Genomic DNA, 18,712 nt, shown 5'->3' with positions numbered 1-18,712 from the left:
AATAAGAAAGAATGAAAATTATCATGAACTGGTCAGTGAAGAATGAGTAATTTAACGACTGATACAGCAAAAAAAGATATTTAAAAAAATGCAACACATCTACCTGTTGTGAAAAAACAAAGTTTCCAAATGCAGGGACCTTCCCCTTTTTGATTATCTGGTTTTGTGAATTAAACCCTTTTCACAGATAGTTCTTCTTTACAAGGCAGGTTTGGTTACCTGTATTTAAATGCAATCTTACACTATAAATAGGATTCTTAATTTAAATGAACTACATTTGGTTTGTTTTTTTGGGGTATTTTTTGTGTTTTTTTCACAACTGAGCATTTTACAGTAGAACATATGTCAGCAACAGATTCTAAACCAGAATAGAACTAGAGAAAACTGCTCTGCTCTCCTAATTTCTTTTAAGAATTATGTATTTCAAGGAATCCTTTTTATCTTCTGGTCCTGTTAACAGTACAATAGTTTAAATTTTCAGTCAAGTTAAAAGCAGTTACATGACCAAGCACTATCCATCTATGCCAAGAACACAACAAGCACATGGAACCACAGACCTTTAAAAAATGTTTATTAGGTAAAATTTTGGGAAAAGATGAGAAAAGCTAATAATTAAATATATCTGGCAAACAAACAACAAATTTAAATTAAGATCTCTACCATGTTCTGAACCATTATATAAAAAGTAAATATGTATCATCCTACAGATTTTTCTGGCATGGGTCACTGTACACAAGTCAGTCCTTCTGCACATATTGGAGAGGCAGGATGGAATCAGTGTTTGTGGAAGAATTCATTAAGGAATGAATGTCCAGGAAGGTAAAAGTTGAGCCTTTTATTTTTTTCCAGTTTTGCATTGACAGGAGCAGAGCAGTGGACTTGACGAAGCTCTGGATACATCTTGGACACTTTGCCAGGAGTGTTGGTAAAAAGCATTTTCAAACTTTCAAGGGTTGGCTGAAAACAGTTTGAAACACAAAACTAATCATGAGTGGGAGGTGAAAACCTGCAGCATGTCCTTTCAGAATAATTTTTCATCCACATTATTTTCTCTCTAATGTTTTCCTCTCTGTTGCCATTTACTCCCCAGCAGTATGCAAACCATTAATTTGACCAAATACAGAAAATGTGGCTCTCTCAAGGAGACTTCTCACCTACCCATAAAGGCATTTTAAAGCTTTCTTTCTTTGTGCTACAACCTGTGGTGAGAACTGGGTTAATTCCATAACAGAAGATAGGAAATAAATCTTGCATTGGGAGACTCAGCCCATATGTTTTTATTTCCTATTAGAATTCTAAAAACTCAGGTTTGCCATTTGCTCTTATCAATTGTGTTGCCACTTCCATTTGATCTGCCACTGTTGTTCAAAGGATGAAGAAAAAAAAGGTAAAGAAGTGCCCTCCTTCCCTAGAATTTCTTAGGTTCAGGGATCTCTCCTGGGCATGGAAAAGCATTATCTCACATAGGTAAAGCAGACAGCATGGTGAAATGTGATTCTCTGATAGTGCTTTTGGCCTAGTATTTCAGCAATTATTTTTTTTTAAAGTCAGTTTGCATAAATTAATTGTTGTTTAGTTTTTTTTTTAAGCATCAACTTTACCCAGGTCACAATTTAAATGCTTGGAACTTACTGCACAATCCATCCTCACAAGCGTTGGGGCAATCCCCACAGGGCTCTCCTTCCTTGTAGGGTGTCTTCATTGAACTTATTATGTTTCCCCTGAAACATCAATGTTACCAACATCAGCTATGAAGTCACAACACCATATCTGAGCAGAAAACTAGATTATAAAAATGTTTAGATTTACATTAAGTTACTTATGTAACTTACTGTTGTGGCTTGGTCTTTGGTTATTTTTCAATCAATTTTTACATGTCTACAGGGTTTATTTGGAAATGCTTTGGCAGTGGGCAGAGAAGGTGAGGAATTTGCAGGGGTGGCTTTAGTGAGAAGACACCAGAGGCTGTCTCTGTTCCAGACAGGGCCAGTGTTGGCCAGCCCCAAGCTGGCCCCACGTGATGGTGACAGTGGCTCTGTGATAACACATTCCAGGCAGGGTAAATTCTGCATGCAACAGCAACCAGAAGAAAGGAGTGAGGATATGTGAGAGAAACCACTCTGCAGACACCCAGGTCAGTGCAGAAGGAGAGGCAGGAGGTGCCCCAGGCCCTGGAGCTGAGATTCCCTGGTGCAGCCTGTGGAGAGGCAGCCGTGCCCCTGCAGCCCATGGATGTCCATGGGGATCCAGCAAAGATCCAGCTGCAGGAGGACCCACACTGGAGCAGGAGGAGGCCTGGAGGAGGCTGTAAGCCCGTGGGAAGCCCTCACTGGGTCAGGCCCCTGACTTGTGACCCTGTGGGGGACACACGTTGCAGCAGTCCAATCCTGAAGTGATGGAAGCACGGAAGGAATCCTGCTGGAGCAGCTCGGGAAGAACTGCAGCCTGTGGGAAGGACCCTCACTGAAGGTCCTGGAGGACTGGCTCCAGTGAAAAGAACCCCACAAGGAGTGGGGGAACAGCGTGGGGAGGAAGGATTGGCAGAAATGGATGTGATGAACTGACCAGAGCCCCCAGTCCCAGCCCACTGTGCTGCTGAGGGGGAGGAGGTAGAGAAAATCAGGAGTCAAGTTGAGCTTGGGAAGAAGACAGGGGCTAGTGGAAGGTGCTTTAGGTTTAGTTTTAATTCTTATTATCCTAGTCTGATTTGATTAGTAATAAATTAAGTTAATTTTCCCAAGCTGAGTCTCTTTTTCCCATGACTCTAACTCTTCATGGTGAGTGAACTCCCGTGACCTCATCCTGACCCATGAACATTTTGACTTATTTTTTAATTACTCTGTCCTTTTGAGGAGAAGAGTCAGAGAGGCTGGGTGAGCTACTGATGGTCAGTCAAGATCAGCTCACAACAAGATAATGTGAATGTGGAAATTAATTTTAGGCACTATTTGAAATCATCATTCCTGTTAAAGTTTTTTTGAATTAATTATACTCTTCAGTCTACTGTACATATTGATATGCCTTTCTGAACTGAGATTTCAAGTAGAATGTGCAAAATATTTATTTCTAATTAACTATTATGAAAATTAGGATTTTTAAGCAAGTGACATTTAATCTGATAATCAGTGTCCATTTTACATATTTTATGTTTTTTCTTGTTTGACAACTCTCCATGAGTACGTTTCTGTCCTTTCATATTCCTAATACAGTCTTCAAACCTGTTTCTCAGCTATTGCTGATGTGCCCTGTTACAAATTTCACCAAATCCTGACTAGTTTTGATAATGTAGTAAGTATCAAAATGAAAATTAATACGTACGCGGGGCAGTACTGGCAGACGTAAAAGTAACTGTACGTAGTGTTGCTGCAGAAAGCTAAACCACATCCAATTTTATAAGAGTTGTGCCAAACCATCTGTAGGTATAAGAATAAAAATCATGGGAATATGAAAAATATACATTTGAAAATCATTGAAAAAAATGTGCAGCACAGAAATGTTTGCAATGACGTTAAGTAACTTTTTTTATCCTTCACAGTAAAAATATGAGCCCCATTTTACTGAAAATCTGGTGTCACCCCTATTCAACCAAAGAATATTGGGGATATAACAATAATAATTCAAGACACATGTTTATAAAACCTTTTGTTTTGTATTTATGTCTTCATTCAATTGAAACTGTTAATGTAGGAATGATGATGCAAAATTTTGTATGCTGTGTTTTGTGCAGGTACTGTAGAAGTTTAGGATAAACCATTGTCCAGCTCCTCTGAGTCAAAAGAACTCTGTTGACTGCAAAAAACCTATTTATATTTCCTTGCTCATACTTTAATAATCCTGTTTACCAGTGTCTGGGCAATTTTCAGATGTTAAACAGACAAATAAGTTGTTATTTCCTGAACTCTTGAAATACCAGTGTCTTTACTCCTTACTCCTATGTACACTTAGACTATTATTTTCATTCTAATTTTATTACTTTACCTTTTATTTTCATTCTAATTCTGTTCCTTTGAATGTTTTGATCTTGTTTTGTTAGAATAACTCTCATGTCTCCATTGTATTTATTTCCTTTAAAGATGAGAGCGTGACACTTGCTCAGCTAACATTTATTTGTTCAGCCTGAAATATAAATATATATATAATAAATCTACCTGAGTGTAATGGCCAAACATAGCACCTTTTGTTTTTGCCCCAGTTCCATATTCAAAATTCTTCCCCTCATTGTACCAGGCCTGAAGAACATCTGACCATGAGAATGGGGCAGAGGACATGAAGAGATTTTCACCACATAGTACATCTGAAAAGAGAATGGTGCTGAGAAATGCACAGGGAATACATGCAGGAAAAAAACAAACAACAAAACAAAGCAGCAAAAGGTGGGGTGATTTCCACAGAAATTCTCATTCTAAATGGGGCAGCAGGATGTTGTTTCTTTTCCAGCTGAGTGACATCACCCTTTGTAAATACTGAAAGTGTCACTTGACCAGTTTGCAGCACGGCCTGTTTGGCTGCTGGTTGGTTGCTGGCAGATATTCTGTATGACTGCAGGGACACCTGCACAGGTGCATTGCAGGTTCATGACTGTAATTTTGCTATTTGTAAGTTGTCAACATAATTGTTATCCAAATCACAGCCCAGTAATCTTGGGAAAAGCCCAATAATCCAAATTTTACTTCTAGTACACAAGAAAGTGTCTATATTGCCCCTATTTACTGTTTTAATTCAGATCTAACCCCACTGCATTAGTCCTCAAAAGGAAAAAAAACCCAGGATTTGGATTTTAGGCAAAAATACTGACAGGACAGTCCATGTCTTAGAGATGGTGTGGGCAGAAGTCAGTCAACAGCACACTGGGATGTTAACATGGCACAGCTGTAAATTCAATATCCAGTGACTGACTGAAGTGTTAATCTGAACCTCAAAGACAGATTTAGGTTGCAATTTTCCAGGGGATTTAAAAACTGTCTGCTCTGAGAAACTATGCTTAGCACGAGCAGCCAGATTTACCCCCTCTGCCTTTTGCCCCTTTATTCCCAGACGTTTCAAACCAGCACATGTAAACTGGTTTCTGCACTTAATTTACTCTAGATATCGAGATTTGCTTTTTCCTGATGGATGTTTTAGGAGAATTTGCTTTAGCACTATGATTTAATTTTTTCATCTGCCATAGAAAATGCAATATACTCATGTAAAACCGGGATGGGAATGGGATTGAATTTTTCTCACTCAGCAGATCTCTACCTAGGAATTTCCCTTTGTCACATGACAAAAAAAAATCAATATGGAACTAAAATTGCATCTCATCCCCGCCCAATAAGCAAACCCCCAAACTGGTCACATCAATAATGGGTGATGCTGTTCAGTTCCACTCGTGCTTCTCTTACTTGTTCTCCTCAGATTAGGAGGACTGTGCCTTAAAGTACATTTATTGGCCCAATTTTGGGCATTCTCTGCAGCTGGAGGACACCATTCCTTAACGAAAGAAAAAAAAAAAAATCTGTCATATACCTTTGAATAACCCTTCATAAAGGAGCAACATTTAGAAATTACATTTAGATAAGAAAAAAGTGAAAGGCAAAATCCTTTTCATCCCATTTTTTTTGAGGGGAGAGGTAGGTAGGAGCAGAGTTACCGTGCACCAAGGGAATAGAAACTGTGAAGCCTGATGAAGATGCATCAGAAAGAAATTAATTATGCCAAGGATCTTTCTTGTTCTTTAAATTTTACTTCAAAATAGATATTATTGTTGATATACCACCAAATTTTCCATTTTTTTCTTCCACCTGCCCAGCCTTATCCTTTCTCTTGGTGCTGGATGTGCTCAGTCCCTAGGAAAGGTCTGGAAAAGGAATTTGTGGCTAAATAAAATAATGTGACCCTGCACCAGTCCTGTATCTCTCATAGAGTCCACTTCTCATCAAAAATAGATTTACAGCACAAAACTTACCATCTTCATCATGTTGCTGGCAGTTGGTTTTACTCCTCTCCTGAGGGCATTATGTCTGTCAACAATCAGCTTTTGCTGCTCTGCTCTGCTGCTTGACAGAGCATGGAGAGCTTCAGTTTCCTAAATTGAAAAAAAAGTAAAAAAGTTGTATTTCTATTTTATTTGAATGTTACCAAATCCTGCATCCTGTGTAGGAAATATTAAAATACTACAATTTTATTATCAATCAAGGAGATAATCCCTGTGGGGGAGAAAGGACTGTGTTCTGCTTTGTCTCCTAAGTGTCTCCAGGGGTGCTTCCATGAGGAGCAGCATTTCAGTGGTTCCACAGTGCAGAGCTTAGCAGTAATAACACTGATTCCTGTATTGCATCTTCCAGCCCTCTGTGGAGGACTGAGATATTCTGGAATGCCTCTGTGTCTGTAGACTCTTATATTTGGGCAACAGAACCAGCCTTATTTACCAATATTATCATTTCCTTCATGAGGTTTCGTGGAAAGAGGATCTAAGAATCATCTGCATGTATGAATTGTGTTTATGATGTGTTTCTCTTCTGTCTAGTTTTAAACATCCCTATCCATGTTTCCCTATTGAAGAAATCTCTTGTTTAATCACAGGATCCTCTCAGGCCTCTTGTACTTCATCAGGACATCCTACTGAACAGAAAATGTTTTTACCTCTCATGCCATAGATTTTCTTCATAACTGATAAAATTTCTCATGCTTTTCATGTGTTCTCTAATTAAAGAATAGCCATGTGAGGAGCTTAGCCTCCTCTTTACATCCATTCTCAACTAGTCTAGACTGCAGCATTGAGAGGAGAAATTGAAGAATTAGGGGGAAATGCAGTCAAGCCATCAGTCACATTCAGTGTTTGTGATGCAGAAGTAGCAAACTACAGATTTCAGACTAAGTTTGAGTTGGGAGGGACCACTCTGTGTGTGCATCCAGGGTGTTAATTTAGCTGTTTGAGGGAAATCAGGGCTGAGCGGAGGGGACTGTGAGCAAAGGGAGAGGCAACACCTCAGGACCTGCAGGATGAGAAAGGAAGAGAGGCAGGTAAATGATATCTGTAAACCTGTGTGGAATTAATGGGAAAAATCCTGGATCTTTAGGAGGTCCAGATTATTGGACTTGTGTATGCAAACTTCTGGAAAATACAGTTATCTCTGACACAAATTACAAGTAATGCTGAATCTTCAGATTTTTTCATGCAAAGATGGAACCAGACAACTACTTTGAAATGATGCAGACCTCAAGGATAAATGTTTTCCAGGTCCTAGATATCTAATGCCTCAAGGATAAATGCTTTCCAGATCCTAAATACCTCCTCAGATTCTTTCTGCATATGTTTGGTGCACATAAGACAAACCATGTTCAGTTGGTCTACAAGTGCCTCAGGGCTGATCCAAATTTTACAAATAAGAGATATGTATTCTACCTGTCCAGTGGATGGAGGCAGCACAGCTGTGAGACACAGGAACACCACTGGCAGAATCATCTCTGAAAAGGTGAGAATGAAGAATTAATTTATTTTTTACAGAGCTTTAATTTCTCTGAATACAAAATACATCGTTCTCTTGTGTGTTTGTTGGCTTTTGCTCGAGTTCCTTCCTTCCTTCCTTCCTTCCTTCCTTCCTTCCTTCCTTCCTTCCTTCCTTCCTTCCTTCCTTCCTTCCTTCCTTCCTTCCTTCCTTCCTTCCTTCCTTCCTTCCTTCCTTCCTTCCTTCCTTCCTTCCTTCCTTCCTTCCTTCCTTCCTTCCTTCCTTCCTTCCTTCCTTCCTTCCTTCCTTCCTTCCTTCCTTCCTTCCTTCCTTCCTTCCTTCCTTCCTTCCTTCCTTCCTTCCTTCCTTCCTTCCTTCCTTCCTTCCTTCCTTCCTTCCTTCCTTCCTTCCTTCCTTCCTTCCTTCCTTCCTTCCTTCCTTCCTTCCTTCCTTCCTTCCTTCCTTCCTTCCTTCCTTCCTTCCTTCCTTCCTTCCTTCCTTCCTTCCTTCCTTCCTTCCTTCCTTCCTTCCTTCCTTCCTTCCTTCCTTCCTTCCTTCCTTCCTTCCCTCTTCATCCATTTTTAGAACTAAAATCATAGAATTAATTCCCCCTCTTCATTTCCAAATTTCTATGAATCAACTGCTTTTTACATCTCATATTTCCTGCTGTAGCCCTGATGGAATATCCCCACAGGCATCCCCAGGTATTTTTGCTGCCCTTCCTGCAGGAAACCTCTTGCTCATTTTCTAACTGTGGGATGGGATGGGATGGGATGGGATGGGATGGGATGGGATGGGATGGGATGGGATGGGATGGGATGGGATGGGATGGGATGGGATGGGATGGGATGGGATGGGATGGGAGGCTGCTCTTAGCTTGTTCCTGTGTCTAGGTGACTCTGAAAATTCCCCTGCTCCCCTTTGCCTGCTCTGACTGGAGTGCTTTGGTTGAAAGGGAATTAGCCACTGAGTCCATGTGATCTCTACTGTCAGGTGTAGGAGTCAGGATTCACAGCCTGCTCAAAGCTTGATGACCAGCACTGTGAAAGCTTGCTTGTGAGCTGGAGCACAACTGGGAAAAACCTGTTTCAGGAAGATTTTTTTTGTTATATCTGTTTTAAGACAAGTCTTGGTTATATTACAAGTGATAAGAAATGACAACAGAAATTAGAATGTTCTCTAGAATTATGATTCTTGATATTTCCTATTCGGGGCCAAAAGTAGGACTTTGATGACCCTTGTGGGTCCCATCCAATTCAGGTTATTCTACAAATATCTGATTCTAATTGAAGAAGCATCCCCCAGCCCCTGGACTTCAAGACCCCACTTGCCTGGGAGGCTCAGAGCAGCATTCCAGTGACCCAGGAGGTCACTGCAAAGTTCAGGTATCTGCAATCAGTCACACCAGTTGCATTCACCTTGTTTCTGCCCACCTACCTCCAGCAGGCAAGCAGGTGACCAGAGTGGAATTTACTTGTTCTGGCAATTTTCCCAGCCTCCCACTCCGAGGGAGTTTATATGGATGTTACCACAGAGGTAACATTATTAGCTTGTTTGGTTTTGAGGGGCTGCTAATTTTAGTTTTAAATTATTCTTGGGGAGAGGCCAGTAGGGTTTGCTGATCCTTTCATATTCAGCAAAGCCCCTTTGCCTCGAGGCAACCAGTTCATATAAAACACGGGGTGCTCTGGAGAACACTGGTGTTTGTGGAGAACACATGGTTAAGAAAAACTGTTCTTTTCCAGGTGTTACAGCAAGGCCCCAGTTCCTCCTCAGCCTCTTGCCTCTCACTGGGGGTGACCCACAGCCTTAGGCAGGGAGGCTGCTTCATCTCTGCTGAATAACAAAACCCATGGACTGTGACTATGGGCAGCTCAGAGGGCAAAAAACTGGAAAGACTGGTCACATCTGTCCAATTAAACCCTCACAGCCTTCAAAATGGGATGGATTGTTCCAAGAACTTGTATTTGAGGGAAGATCTAGTTGATCCAGTGGAAAACAGATGGATACTTAACAGAATAAGTAATTGATCTCCTGTTCTTCGTATTGCTTTATGTCTCTTACCTTTAATTTTGACATCACCCGTGCCTCCTTGAAGTGCTTTAGAATCACAGAATTTTTTCTTATTAACATCTCTAATGAGAATTCTCAGAGTCATTACAAAATTTTGCACTTCATCTGACTCAGGTGTTTAGCAACAAAAGGTTATACTCCCAATAGAATGAAAAAATATGCTTTTCACTTAATTTCTAGCTAGACAGTAAATAGAATGGGGATTATTTTTAGCTGTACTCAAGTTACCAGCAAAAATATGTCTTTTGAGTGCAAAGTATGATGAGATGCAAATAGAAAACAACGCTTTTTGCACTTAAAGAACATTTTAAAGGAAAACTCTTCACTGAAATTGCAAAGCTTTCTATTTGCAAACCAAGCTGAAGAAGTTAACTAAGAGACATGGGCAAAGTATTCATTCACTGTAATATTTTCTATGAATTAACTTACAATTAAATATAATTGGTAATTTAATACATGATACAAGTTTCAAAATGCCATTGGAATGCTTTTTAAGACCCAGTGGGTTTCCCACTCCAAGATATTAACATACTTTTGGCAATCCCACTGATTTCAACCAAATGCTTACAGTTTATGAGATGTAAATTTAATTGCTCTGCATTAATTTCTAGGCACTGGTCCTAAAATCAGTCTCTCTCTCCCCCTCCCCTGTTCCCCCTCAATCAAACATAAATCAGGACATGTGCCAAGTCTTACTGACTTTCCTGCAAATCCATCTGTATACTGGGATCTGCCACTGAAAGATGGTGCTTTAGCATCCCTAGTTTGTATGAGTTTGGCAAACTCATGTGAATATGTTTTTCACGTCTCTCCTTCTAAAATAAAAAATTAAAAGGTCTATCCTAAATTATTCATTTAATTGAATAACCATTACCAAAAAAATCCCAATTAATTTTTATCATCCTTGAAAAAGGCCTGAAATAGTTTCTGAGCAGAGACTGAACAGACCTGAAAAGACCTGAAAGTTTCTGTAATTGCACTTGTACAGCATTATTGCACAAAGGCTACTTAGCAGACACTTTGCATTAGAGGAGTCAATTAAACAAGGTGATAATTTCCCCACTCTGAAATAGGTGGTGATAGAAACACGAACCAATAGAACTTACTGAGCTGATATATATCCCATTCAATGTGTTTTACTATCTCTCTGTCCCTTTCTCTACATACATATAATTTACTGAGACGCTGTTTTCCTGATACAAGTGTCTTTTCTTGTATTTTTGATTGTTCTACCTTGTACATCTACCTTTTTTGTTTTAGCTTGTGTTACACTGATGCCTATATAATCCTTATTTTTCACTGAATAAGATCCTCTTCTGTGACTGTCCTAAATTTTCCAAGAAGTCTTCTGATGATAGGTTGCATTTTATTACATGAAAGAGATCACAACACTTTGAGGCAACGAATCAAGACAAAATCCTACCTTCTGTTTCCAGGAAGATCAGAAGTTTCTTTTGTTCTTCTTCAGGTAGTTGTGGAATTGGCTGGAATTCTTCACTGGAGGGTAATTTATAGCTCTCCTGTTTCCTGATAGGACAAGGTGATTCAACGTCACAGGTGTTACAAAATTCACGTAGTTACCAGATAGAACACCTTATTTTTCAAGCACAAATTCATCCAAAAAAGAGGTTGTTTTCTTGTGTTCCATTTTAATTTCCTCTTAATTCTTGTACTGGAAGAGATGAAATATTCTGAAATGATTTTTGAATGTACTACATCTTAAATGTGAAATTTGCAGTCGATGGGGACGCCAGGTAAAACACTCTCTGCTAATGATTGACACATCCACTTTTAGTAACATTTGATCCTAATCTCCAGCAATGCAAATAAACTCAGAGGGCTGCTGAGTTGCTTATTATTAATAATATTGTTATTATTATTATTATTTAATGACTTCAGACTGACATTGTTATAACCAAGATGGAATCTTGCCCATTGGTTTTTCCATGGGAGTTTGAAAAGCCTTGGGCCAAATTCCTGTTCATGCTGCAGCTTCTTTACATCAGTCCTGCAGTGTAAAAGCCAAAGGAGAGAAGGATGTTTCTGTAATTTACATTTTTAATCAATTTTGGATAAAGATTAAAAGATTACCATGTGCATTAACATTAAACCACATATCTGTTTTGGCATTTCTGAGTACATGAGGTGAGATGGGATGAATGGGAACAATGCCAGATCAGAAGGGCTTTTGCATGTGCACTGACTGCTTCTGTCCACGTTCAATCTCCAGTAATTACTGACCTGAGCAGCTGTCATTGTCTGCTTTTATATCAAATGTTGCTGTTTTTCTATTTAAATTCAGATCTCCCCTCTTCACAGTCACTCAGCTCCTCCCTGAGTCCTCATGCTGTGCCTTCAGAACAGGCCTTTGCTTTTCCACCCTGGGAAAGCAGCCCCTTGGTTGGCCAGGTGAAATGGCAGTGGGGTGGTTTGATGGTTTGTAATGATGTGGAGAGGAACACAGGGTCAGCAAGTTTGGGGTTGACACCAAACTGCAGGGAGCAGTCCACGTGCTGGATAAAAAGGCTTTCATTCAGATGAGTCTCAAAAAGCTGGAGTCCTGATTTGACAGAAAAGGTCTGAAACCAAACAATTGAGAGACACCAATTGTCGAGGGAGCAGCTCTACAAAAATACTTCAGGGGCTGGATTTGATCCCAGAATGGTTTGGATAGGAGGGGACCTTAGAGAGGTGATTTACCTCCAACCTTCCCATAGGCAGGGATGATCTGAGAGGTCTTTTCCAATGTAAATGATTCTATGAAAAGTTGCACAGGAGTCATGACGAATGACAAACTGCACTGGATTAGCCACTGCAGAGTGCACAAACTGAAAATTGTGATTAAACCCACTTTTGAGCAATTCTGAATTGGTGTTGGGACTGCTGGGTCAGTTTTAGAGTCCCCAGTACAAGAAAGGCATTAACAGAGTAAGCCCAGCAAAGGGCTACTGTGCTGGAAAGGGAGAAGGCAGAGATTGACTCTTTAACAACACAGCCTTGAGGCTGAACGTGGTGTTGGACCAGAGGAGCTTCAGAGGTCCTGTGCAACCAAAACTGTCCTAAGGTTGGGTGATTTTTATGTTGTTTATGCTGGAGAAGAACAAAGTGGGACTTGCCTTATTTTATTTGTCAGATATGACAGTTCAACACATTACAATGGGAATCTCTAATTGCTGTATGAGAAAACAAGTGTTATTAGCATAATCATTATAACCATTACTAATGAAGAGATTCCATGCAGGTGATCAGTGGCCAATGGATCATAAGGTAAAGACTACATCCTGTTGTGTTTGTCAGTCATGTCTCTGCCTAATATACTCTGAGACCTCGTGAATCACCTCCCCACTCGAGTGTAAGAGCTGCCTGTAAACCAGATTCAGAACAACAGCCTATCCCCCAAACAACATTTCTGCCAATATTCTGTCATGACACTTCATAAGTTGTTCCTATAGTTTATTTTCATAGACTCACAGAACCTCTCAGGTTGGAAGGGACCTCGAAAGATCATTTCTCCATCCTGTTGAGGTTCCTCTGCACAGCATCTCAACCACCTGGTGTAGGAGCCCCTCCTTCCAGGTTTGCATCCCCTGCAAACTGGCTGATTATGTAAACCTCACTTCTCCAGCAAATCCCATTTGGTCTCAGGCATTTATAGTGACTCTTTATGCCTGGCATTGCTAATAAAAATACAAAAAAATCTTTATCTGTACATTTTCATGCCAGCTCCATCCCATCAGTCATAACCTACTATTTCCATTTTCCAGATATGTACAGCCCCTCTTTGCCTCCTGACATTCATCTTTCACCCACTCTCCAGATTTTGACCATAACTCCTTCAGCACCTGGTGATGAATTTAACCTGTTAATTGGTTCATTTTCAACATCTTCAGTTTGTTATGGGAAAGAGATCAATAAACACTTGCAGTTTCTTCTGTATTTTCTTCATTTTGATGCCTACAAAATATTTCAATGCAGTAAGGTAGATCTAGTCTGTGGATATTGTCTTATATATAGATCAAACCTATTTTTTTTTATTTTGTCCATTTATTATCCCTATTTATCTGTACCCCTCTTTTATTTTTTATCCAGCCATCCAATATCTAGGAGGAAAAGCATCTGCTCATTCGTATTTCTACAGCATCTTCTAGAGCTCCCACAGTAGGGTCCCAGAACCTATCACAGAAAGATCAAAAAGAACTAATAAACTATATAAAGAATTTAGATTCGTCTCAGCAATCTTTAGCTATCCAAATAATACATATCTAACAAAACGTAGGTGTTTAGATTCTTGAATGTTCAATAGACAGAGACACCTTTCTGTTTTCCAATCTTAGACTCCCATCTTAGCAAATTAACTTCTGAAAGTATTGTTCTGTTCCTGTTGGCCACACAGTGACCCTGAATGAGAATAAATGTTGCAAAAGCCTCTGAAACTCCACTCTGACAAGCTATTTTTTTATGTGGGAGGCAGACTCCAGAAGTCTAGATGCTCCTGGTATTTTCCTAATTTGTGGTTGAAGAGAGAGAATTAGAGGTAGTAGCTATTGTCCAGTGGAGGAAAAAATAATTGTTATCATATATTAGGATTAAGCTAAACTAAATTTATCAATCTAAAAATTATTCTTAAATCTTTAAAGTGGTGGGTAACCTCCAGGTTCTTCTTGGTTAGAGATCAAAGTTGGGTGACATTCCTGTTCACTGAATAAAGCAGAGACTTGAATTAAAGATGCCAAAAGATTTGAGATATTTTACCTTCCCAACCCCATGCTCCCTTTCTGTTCCTCGGTCCTGCATTATAAATGGGTGGAGTTTTCTCATTTTCTGTCCACCACAAACTGAAAACCCAGATGCTCAGCTGGAGTTTCATTCCTGTTACACAAATGTAATGGTCAATAAATGTATTGCTCTTAAAGACTTTCTTGGCCCCTTTCCCACTGGAAATTGAGATAGAATCAGCCACATTCTTTTCTCAGATTCCATATGATAAAAATTTTCTCAATTATTAGGGCATATCATTTTTTTATTAGCCTGAACAAAAGTGGTGGGTTTTTCTATGTATCATCTGCATTTATCTCAGGGAGGTAAATCAGTGCAGCCTCAGATTACTTGGCTTGATAAATATTTTGAGTCCATTACAGAGATTCCAGACTATATTAATAATCCTTAAAGAAACCTAATGCCTTGGTTTTTATTTCTGCCTCAGTTTTGTGCTTCCCAGGGCTTTAATTCTCCAAGTAAACTGATGGGAGCACTGTGGCATCAGCACAACCTTTGGAAAACAGCAGCCTGAAGGCTCCACTGTGTATCTGTAAGAATAGACAGATTGCAAAGTCAATCACTGAGGCTTGGTACTTCCATGCTAAAAATTATACTGGTTCTTTCAAGAGTCAATGGCTCTTGAAATCCCTAAGAGTGACTGAGGACACAAACCCCAGGCTCTTCTGTAGCTCGTCCCAGAGCCAGTAGCTCTAAGCCAGCAGGACTCTGAAGAAGATTAATTTGTTTTTAGTATTTTCAGATTTCTGCCGTAGCAATTGCCTTTAACCACTGTGCATTTATTTAGAAGGATTCAGTTTCAAGGATCTACTCGACCAGGCAATCAGGAGAGAAATGCAGCTAAAAATGAAATTAAATTTGCATAATTTATCTGAAAGAAGTGTCTCTGTGTTTAGGGTGAGGTTGTTTGTCACTGTCTTAGCAGTATAGCAAGGCTGAGTAACAACCTTATACCATACCACACTTTTCTTTAATGTCTCCTTTAGATCTTTGGTACAGTTAATTCCCAGCATGCCTGCTATTACCAATTCTGATTTTAAAATGTCAAGAAGAAAATGTTAGATGTCATGAAAGGCAAGGTTTATGATAAGCATTTTGTGCCTGGAAAAAAAAAAAAAGAAAGTAAGATAGAATAGAAACATTCTGTGGATTTTGATAAATGTCTGATGTATATTTCATACACTTTTTTTAAGCACGGATCATTGATGCACATCCATGGAAAAGTTCCAAAATTCAGTTTCATCATTGATTGCTGCACTGGACTAATGGAGTCCTTGTTTTTCTTCTTTCCAATGTGATTTTTCAGGTCTTCAGCCTGACCAAGCCCTGAGGTAGTCTAAAACAAGGGTCTTTACAGGAGCAGCAGTGTCTTGTGTTTAAGAGTAGTAATGTACTTCATAAAGAGACTGAGATTTAAAAAACTTACTCTGTTAAGGTATCTAAGTGGCAGAAAATTCTGTTGCCAAGCTGTATTTCTGTTTTTCTTTATCCCTGTGTGTGTTTATTTAACTCTCCTTGACTTAGGAAAGAAAATGCACTGGACAAGGAGAATTTTGTTCACACTGCAAATCTGTTTTCCCCAGTCTTGTAGCTCTCTAAGCACTGAACACATTCAGGTCCTCCTTAATGGCAGTGCAGAATTACACCTTGCTGCCAGTCACAGGAAGGGAAACCCTCAAAATCTTTTTGATCTGCCTCCCATGAAAAGTCCTTGTCTTAACACCATGCACAGGAAATGTTGAAACACAAACTTTCCACTGTTGGGGAGCTTAATAATTCTGTGAATAATGGTCTTCCAGTTTTATTGAGAAACCCCACAATATTTTGGACTAATTCCCTTTTCTTCTATAGTTTGAAATCATATCCTGCTATCAAGTACTTGGACACAATTCCAAATGGCTTTAAAGCAATATTGTCTCCATCATCATGGTAAATCCTATGCATCTAAAGATAATAAAAGATAAACTGTTTTTTGTCACATATTTTACGTTAACAGACACACAAAGTGCAATAAACTTTATCTGTCAATCTACAGTTCTAAAGAATTTCTGTGTCAAAATTAAGTTGTGATAACAGTGTAAGGAAGAAATAGAGATAATTGTACCAAATTGTGCATTTTGGGTTTTTTAAGTACTAAGTATTTGCAGTCCATACACTATATCTGTGGCCACATCCTGCATTGGTAGCTTATATAGTCACATCCCTGATGAATCCACCTAAAACTAAATTTTACCAGGGAAGATGACGAGACATTCTGAAGGAAAGAATATTGCAAAGACCATCAAGACCATTTTCTACAGGTCATTTATGCATCTGAAATGGACGGAATTTAAATAATCATGGGCATCTACATTTGAGGAAGACTCCTTTCACACTTTGAAAATTAAGAGGTATCTTTGGGACAAGTTTCCTTTGATCCCAAAGTTAACATCTAAACAAAATCATATGTTGTTCTAGAGGTACTTGTAATCATAATATTATGATTATTGAATGGACTTACTATAATCTCACATGTTTTTAATTATTTTTATTTTAATTATGTGTATTTAACTTATTAATAGAAAGGACACTACATGCTCGCCTTGTTGGGCTAAACATGTAGCAGAAGCTGAGGAAATTTTGGAGAAGGAAGGGAATAATTCATGAACATCCCTGGAGAATTAATCTTTTCTGTTCTCTTCACAGAAACTTTGTAACCTCTCTCTGGTTTCTCATGCTGGAGAAAGACACATTTTTAAAGAGAGACTGAGAAAAGACAGAATTCAGTCAGAGTCAGAGAAAGGGGAAGAGACTAGTAAATGTGAAATTGTGGAAGAGAAAGCAGATTCTGTCATTACTGACGGCTGAATTTGTGGAGATAAACTGGGACTTCTTGATGTTCACCATGAAGTAAAATAAGAAGGAACAGAGAGGTAGAGAGAAGGGAAAAAGTTCAACATTGTCAGGAAGAAACTGATTATTATCTCTCTGTCAAGAACCCCCAAACATTCTAAAATTTTCAGTGGTAAAGATATTTCTGAACATATTTGCTAAACATCAGTGGATATGCCCAGTCAAACAACCCCAGAAAAGGGGAAGTAATGTTGATTATAGGATGCCATGGAAGGAAATAAGAGGGAAAGAGTTGCTTGTCACAGCCAGGAAGGTTGTGGCTCAGTCACAGATGGAATTCCACTTCTGCACAAAGTCAGGATTTCCTTTCACCTTCTCTTGAAAATAATTGTCATTATGGGGAACTGCATGATGCAGATCTCAACCTGTATGCTGAACATGCACAAAGATGGTCTGAGCATCCTCTCTGGATATGTCCTCAGCATTAAGGGTAGAGAACACTGAAGAAGCTTGGATTATTTGCAAGAATCACAGAATTGATGTGGTGTAAGTTGCAAAAGACCTCTCAGATCAACAACCAGCTCTGCCAAGGCTGTGCTAAACCGTGTCCCTCAGAGCCACGTCTACACATCTCTTAAATGCCTCTGGGCCTGGTGACCCCACAGCTTCCCTGGGCAGCCTGTTCCTATGCCTGGCCACCCTTTCAATGAAGAAGCTTTTCCTAATATCCAATCCTAACCTCTCCTGGCACAATCTGAAGCCACGTGCTGCTGTCCTGTTGCTGGTCACTTGGGAGAAGAAACCGACCCCCTCACGGCTGGAAAGGAAGGAACAAATGTCTCCATTCACAGTGCTCCCACTGCCTGGGAGTGAGGGTGCCTCGGATGGCACAGCAGGCTGCTCTGCTCTGTGCCATCACTGCCTGACACTGCTCTCTGCTATTTGGGTGACAACTCGCAAGGTGGGATTTCCAAATGCTCAGGGAAGTTGGAAGCGCAGGCGTGGAAGGGAGGATTTTGTTGCTGAAACATGGACGTCTGTTGCCAGTTTTGCTGTGGCATATTTGAGACATATGCACGGTACTAACAGGTATTACACAGCACTTGTGGGAGACTCCCCTTCTGGAGTGTCAGATGGAGCCAAGGTAGGATATTCTGCAGTACTTAAAATAGCCTTAAATGTCTACGTGAAGGCAAATGAATCACATCCCCATTATTTCATGTGTGATTAGTCAAATTGCCTGGCCTCAGCTCTGCTTCCAGCTCTGGGGATTTACCAGGCATTGTCTGTCAATTGCTTCCTTTTTCTTTTTGAGTATATCCAGGAGCTAGTTGTTCTGGTGTTTTTGCCTGCCTCCCTCTTTTTGGGGGGTACATGATACTAAACACCAGCTTGGGCAGCTGAGTGTAGCCCACTGTCTGATTCAGTCACTTTCCTTCAAATTTGATTTAATTTGTCTCCACTTGAGTGCCTGGCACTGTCTTGAGATGCTGTAAAATAGTCTGCCTCAACATTAGCTACTGGTTCAGAAAGTTTGAGCTTCCCATTGATGTTTTGTAGTATCTGACAGCCCTGGGTGGCTGTCTCAGATTTGACAGGGCATC

The 18,712-nt window shown here is 39.7% G+C and overlaps 1 protein-coding gene across 1 annotated transcript; it reads right to left on the bottom strand.

Annotated features, from left to right (window-relative positions):
• Positions 1-238: 238 nt before the first annotated feature.
• LOC134547825 (cysteine-rich venom protein TEL1-like) lies at positions 239-14,266 on the bottom strand. Its single transcript, XM_063391938.1, is given in 9 exon segments — positions 239-957; positions 1,633-1,721; positions 3,319-3,413; positions 4,149-4,294; positions 5,382-5,469; positions 5,945-6,064; positions 7,385-7,446; positions 10,924-11,093; positions 14,253-14,266. Coding segments are annotated over 9 exon segments (795 nt in total). The 3' UTR covers positions 239-946.
• Between the last annotated feature and the right edge of the window lie 4,446 nt (positions 14,267-18,712).

Source organism: Prinia subflava, chromosome 2 (assembly GCF_021018805.1).
Source record: "Prinia subflava isolate CZ2003 ecotype Zambia chromosome 2, Cam_Psub_1.2, whole genome shotgun sequence".
NCBI lineage: Eukaryota > Metazoa > Chordata > Aves > Passeriformes > Cisticolidae > Prinia > Prinia subflava.
The sequence above is the reverse complement of the archived record's forward strand: the minus strand, read 5'-3'. Positions and strand labels throughout refer to the sequence as shown.